The sequence below is a fragment of the Pygoscelis adeliae genome, unplaced genomic scaffold (assembly GCF_000699105.1).
Source record: "Pygoscelis adeliae isolate BGI_AS28 unplaced genomic scaffold, ASM69910v1 Scaffold101, whole genome shotgun sequence".
Classification (NCBI taxonomy): Eukaryota; Metazoa; Chordata; class Aves; order Sphenisciformes; family Spheniscidae; genus Pygoscelis; species Pygoscelis adeliae.
The window spans coordinates 5590758-5596757 of NW_008824238.1; the positions used below are offsets into that span (position 1 = coordinate 5590758).

Sequence of the window (6000 nt, forward strand, 5' to 3'; positions counted from 1 at the left end):
GGAAATCAGTTTTACAGTGGGCAGGTCCTAGGAGGTGGTGAACACCTGCCACTCAGTATTATTGTTGCTGTTTGGTTTTGTAACCTAACGTCAATTATCAATATCTGTGTTATCTATTTTAATTTTCATTCATGTTATCTCTTGTATAAGACCATTAAAAATATGAGCAGTGATAGGCCTTGGAGATTATAGCCTCAGAAAAACGGTATAGAATCACTCTATCATACAGTGATTAATGCGCTATAAAATAATGCTGCATGTTTACACAGTTGTTGTTATCTGTAAGGTTATACTCTAAATTGTCCCAAATGGAGAAAAATAAATTTTAGGGACCCTGTCCTCCCTGTTTCCCAGTAGCATTGTCTTGAATTTGTGCTTAGCTCTTGAGTTCAGCACAGGGCCCACTGGCTTTGGAGCCAGTTGTAAGGCTGGGTAAAACACCTCTGAAGTTAGAGTTCAGGGTCCAGCCAGGCTCCCCAGCCCCACAAAGGTAGGTGGGGAGAGCGATCAGGTGAATAACAGATATGTCTTTGTGAATGGTATAAGCTGATGCTCCAGCTTTCTGAAAGCGGTATTAATTTAAAAGCCAAATGTGTGAGTAAATCGATTAAGAGATTCACCTGTAAGCAGTTTGCTGTGTCAGCAGTGAGGAAGTTCGATTTTCACTATATAGTTGAAAATGAGGATATTAATTACTGGTAGTATTTTTTTGAGTCTTCTCCTTGTGGTAGACATTTTATTTAAAAATACTACTTGCACTACTAGGATTAGAGGAATCCTTTCTAGGTAACTGGAAATTCATTTTCTCCTCTTCTTTGAATTTATTCTACATTCTGAGATTAATTTAATATGTACTGCAAATGAATTAAGCATTGAACCCTTTGATTTCTCTTGGGATTACTAAATCAGTTAACAAACAGGTTTATCATCCCTAGAATGAAATGCCATATGGCTCAGGTTCACCCATGTTATTTTCAGATATATGCTAGAAGATTGAAGTATGCTATTAATATGAAATTACACATTTCAAGCTCATTTTTCAATTTATTAATAACAAGAAAGAGCTTTTCCTCTTATATCAGCAAACTGGGTACTCCTGTTTCCAACAAATGCTTCATTGTATATGAAAACTAGCAAACTTCAGCCTTGATTCTGCACATTTCCATGCACAGGAATATCAGCAAAACTGATCAAGTATGTAGTCCTGTTTTCAAGCAGGTTTAGGTTTGAGATGTTTTCTGAAAATATATTAAAAATTTTGAAACTTAGACAAATTATCCCTAATTTACATGTCACTGGAAATATTTAAAAGTAATTCACATAAATAAATTTAGATCTTTTTGATGTTTAACCTAACTCCTATTGATATTAATGATGACATGTACATGCTTTCCTTGTTCAGTATAAATGTTGTCCAAGGCAAGTAGCTATCTGCAAACTATAGGATGCCATATGCAGCTAAATAAGTAAACAAATAAATAAATTCCTCTTCATTGAAGAGCAGTCAGTCGCATAAGAGTCAGTAGGACAGCAACAATGTGGCTGCAGGGCAATTGAAGGTTATTTAAGCGCAGGCTGCCATTTTAATTTGGCAAACACTTTAAGCCAGCTCTTGAGGCAGTGCTGCTACCACAAGAAGCTGTCCTGCCCTTCTTTTGCCTCCAACAGCTCGTTCTCATGAGCATCGCTGCGTGGTCCTACAGGTGCTGGTGCTGGCACAAGCAGCAGAGGAGCTGGAGAGTACAAACAGCAGCTGTAGGTGGCAGAGAAAAGAGCTACTTCTGGTGGCGACAGTGCTGACATAGGCTAGTTTAAATTATTTGTGAAATAACAGCCTAAATTATTGTAGCAGGTAGGAGGCAGAAGATTGTCGTGAAATAACGATCGCACTACTATTTTGAAGTAGCAGCTGTTCCTCGTGGGTTGTAGATCTCCAAACCTTATTTGTTCATGTTGTATATTCTGTGCTAGCCACGGTTTTAAAGTCCAGGTTTGTACCTTCTTAAAAAGAGTGGGGGAAGAGGAAGAGGGGCACTTCAGATCTGCTTGTTTCCTTGTTTCTAAATAAATTATGCAATTTCATTTACAGTTACTGTGGAAAAAAGATACTGCTTTTAAATGCTTAGTTTTCCACTGCAAAGTATGTTAATGAAAATAGTCTACACGTCAAACCCATTCTAGAGTAATGAGAATGATCTTTGCTTTTACTTTCAGCACCAAAGGGAATACTCCATCTCTCTCCTGATGTTTATCAAGAGATGGAAGCAAGCCGCAACAAATCAGCCCCTGGTACCACTGTAAGCTATTTGTCATCCAAAGAAATGAGCCAGACTTCTAGCTCTTTCTTCAGCATAACTCCTACAACAAATAGCACAGCTACGATTGCCAGGGAACTTCTCATGAATGGAACGTCCCCAACTGCCGAAGCCATAGGTCTAAAAGGAATATCTCCCGCTTCCCCCTGTTCTGCAGTGCAGCCTTCAAAACAGCTGGAGTATTTGGCAAGGATTCAAGGCTTTCAGGTATGGGAGGGGGAAAATGAAGCTCTTCAGCCAGAATCATAGCATTGCCATCAAGGTTTCACTCTTGCCCTCTTGAATGTGGGCATGCATGTAACTTATCTTGTAAAATTAGCTGGTGTCCAAGGCAGTTTCTGGGTCCAGGAGATACAACCCTGCACCAATATACATGTCCCTGCTTCTCTTTTTTGTTCCTTCCTTCCATTCACCTTACTGCAGGCCATCTTTCTCTCCTTTGTTTATTCTCCTTAAATAATTACAGGCTTAAATTATGCTTTTTACTTGCACTTCTTTGAGAGTCTTCACCTCTTGGCATTAGAAGCTTTACATACTGCTCTGGCGCTGGTTTCTCCCTTCGACTCTGATCCAGAAGTTACTGACGCACCACCTTAACTTTGCGTTTGTCTTCTGGGCCGGGTCGTTGAAGCCATTACTCTGCTTCCCACCCTGCACCTCTTAGTTGTAACCTGTAGGACAACGTTTTGATCAGAAGGTGCAGCCTAGGAGCAGACCTGGTGTCAGGGCAATGCAGAATGTTTTTGACATCACAGTCAATACTAGAGAATGTAAGATGTACTGCTCTGGGTCAGCGCATGAGTCCTTCAGCACTGATGACCTGTATCCAGCAATGGCAAATACCCTACATTTCATAGGACAGTGACAGCCTCTGTAGTACATCCAGTCATTTCTGCAGTGTGGAAGATGGGAAAAGGAAGCCTCTTCCTGATCGCCATTACATGCAAAATTGCACGCGTATATGGATAGTAGCTCATTTTACTGTGTTGCACCATCAGAGGATAGGACCAGCTATGTAGAAATACTCTTTTTCCTGTCGTAGGTTTTTGGTTTGTTTTGTTTTTTTCCTTTTCAGAATTGTGAATTCATTTAATTTGAAAAGCTGGTTTCCAAAACGGTTGGACTTGATGATCTTAAGGGTCTTTTCCAACCTAAATGATTCTATGACTATGATTCATATGTTCTAGTATATGTAATTTGATCATGTAACTAAATTCTGGAAATGGGAGGTTTCTGTTAGAATTTTTGCATGCCTGATAATGATTTTTTTCATCAAAGCCCATGTAATTTACGAAGTATGCAGTTGTTGGAAGTGATTTAAAAGAGGCTGCTAGAATTTGAGAAATAGTGTCAGATGTTCTGTTGGCATAAGCAGCATAGTTAAATTACTTTTGCGTACATCAGATATCACCAGTTGTGGATTTGACCTAATGCTGTTTCTGTCTAAAATGTACATTCAGCTTTCTTTTGGTCTTCGTTTTTAAAATGTCATTTTTGATTCATTAGTTTGAATGTCTCTTAATGCAAGAAACGGTAAAAGCCTAAGTCTCACCGTAGTAGAGTTAAGCTGCTAATAGGAATTCAGTTTTCCTGAGTTCCATTTGTTACCTGCCTGCAGTAGAAACAGATGAATTCCGATGAAAAGAAATTCAATCCATGAAGTTTTCACTGCTCGCTTTCACATCTTGTCAGATTGCTTGTGTCTACTAGTAACTATTTTCATAGAACCGATGCACAATTTATGTTACTGTTTTAATTCCTACTTGCCTACAGTATGTGGTTACTGTAAAATGATTAGTTGTGTTTGTCCTGTTTTTTTCATGCTTTGATTCTAGATGCTTATGTAGAAATTGTTTTTAAAGGGTCTTACCTTGAGCCAAAAACTATAATCCGTTTCATCCGTAAACTAGACTACTACTTTTTACTTGGCCCTGATACAAACCAAGGAGTTTGGTAGAGTATCTCGATTATTAACATCTATCCGCTGTGTATGTAACTGATGGTTTTACATCATCTTAGCATGCTTTTTAACACCTCGCTTGAATAAGCCTGGTATTGATGTGAAACTCTGCCACTGCTGGGTGGCTGAGCCGAGGTGAAGCAGTGAACAGAATCTCTGTGGGAAATGGCTCAGTGGCCTGTCAGGTGCATATCACAGGTCTCTTCACCATTTCAACCTAGAAAGCTCTTTGTGTTTAAGAGTTTAAAAGCCGATTTCTTTACAGGTTAACTTTCTCAGGCATATTTACTAAGTAGAAAACTACTGCATTTGCAAACAGCTAGCTTGTTTCGTGTTTCCTGAATGACCCAAAATGATTTTTTAATTGTTAGCATGTATTTGTATTCTGGTCCGGATGATAACCATAGTTTTGTCTTTCATTGAAGAACGTATACATTCTGTTCTGTTACAATGTATTTTTGAATTTTTAAAAAAATCAATAAATACTCATATGATGTTTCATTTGTAAATGTAAAAAAATGTTATTTGCTTATTTGAATGGTTTTTTTGAACTTCTTTAGCTGCAGGGGACACGTCTTTAAAATGTGGTTATTTAATTTAAATTCTTCTAAACTGTTTGTATATTATCTCAGCCATGTTCTATTGTAAGCCCTTAATATTAAGAGTTATTGGGACCAATGTATGGAAAAGTACTAAAAAATTACATTTTTACGTTTTATGGCTTATTATTCTAAAGATATTTGTAATTGATAAGCAGCAGCTCAGTGTCACTGAAAAACAGGTGTTTAGCTCGGATACTTTCAAGGCTCAGGCTTCAAATTACCGGTGATAATTAAACACAAATACTTCAAGCAAGCCTTTACAAACTTTGAATAAAGCATTTTTAGTGCTTGCTTCATATTTATGAATACAATCTACCAGTTAATTGTTTTGCAGACTTTGCCGGGAGATTGTTTAAAGGAAAATTCAGCTTTGGTAAAATTGTTATTTTTAAGTGACTATGTGGTATTTTGGCCATTGTTTTGTAACTAGATTAGGAAAGCTACAGTTATTCTTGCTGACCGTTTAAGTGCAGTAAATTATTCAGAGAGTTTGTTTAAATGGAAACATTTAGAGAAGCTGTTCACACATGAATAATTTGAGCCTCCAGTTTTTACTGAGGCAAAACACAAGTTGCAGGTAGTCCAGCAGGAAATTCCCCTGGGAGTTTCCATGAAGCAAAGACCGTAAAATTTAAAAAGCCATGATTGAGTGCCCACAGTCAGTCCCGGTGCGTGGCTGCAGTCGTACTTGGCTTGCTGCATTGGCAGGACTTAGAGATCTTAACTTTTTCTCTGTAGTGGCTACATAATAAAACCTCACACAGAACGTAGTTTCTATGCGATGTGTTCCTTTGATTGCAATGGTTACACAATTTATATCTTCTTCTCCCCACCCCCACCCCCCGCATTTGTTTAGTGGTTAACTCTTCCGTTTTATACATTGATAGATTTAAATGTTTTATTGTTGGGCATTTCTAAATGTTTCTCATTTCCCCAACCAGTAGCAAAGGCGTATGTTTCTGAGTGACTGCACACACAGAAGTCCTGCTGGGTGCTCTAGATTCAGGTTTACTTGTGGCCCCTACATTTCAGCGCGTGGTTTTGAATTGTCGGCAGAGGTGGGCCTAAACTAAATTTCCACACTTTGTACGAGGGTTGACACTGAGCCTCAAACCTTTCCCTA

At 38.4% G+C, this 6000-nt stretch overlaps 1 protein-coding gene across 2 annotated transcripts in view; it reads left to right on the forward strand.

The window, feature by feature from the left end:
• STAU2 (staufen double-stranded RNA binding protein 2) overlaps positions 1–6000 on the forward strand; it is a 155338-nt gene that overhangs the window by 69152 nt on the left and 80186 nt on the right. For both annotated transcript variants that reach the window (XM_009335026.1, XM_009335027.1), the window contains exon 11: positions 2215–2522. In XM_009335026.1, the coding sequence (XP_009333301.1) occupies positions 2215–2522 (308 nt within the window). The remainder of the gene's footprint in view (positions 1–2214; positions 2523–6000) is intronic.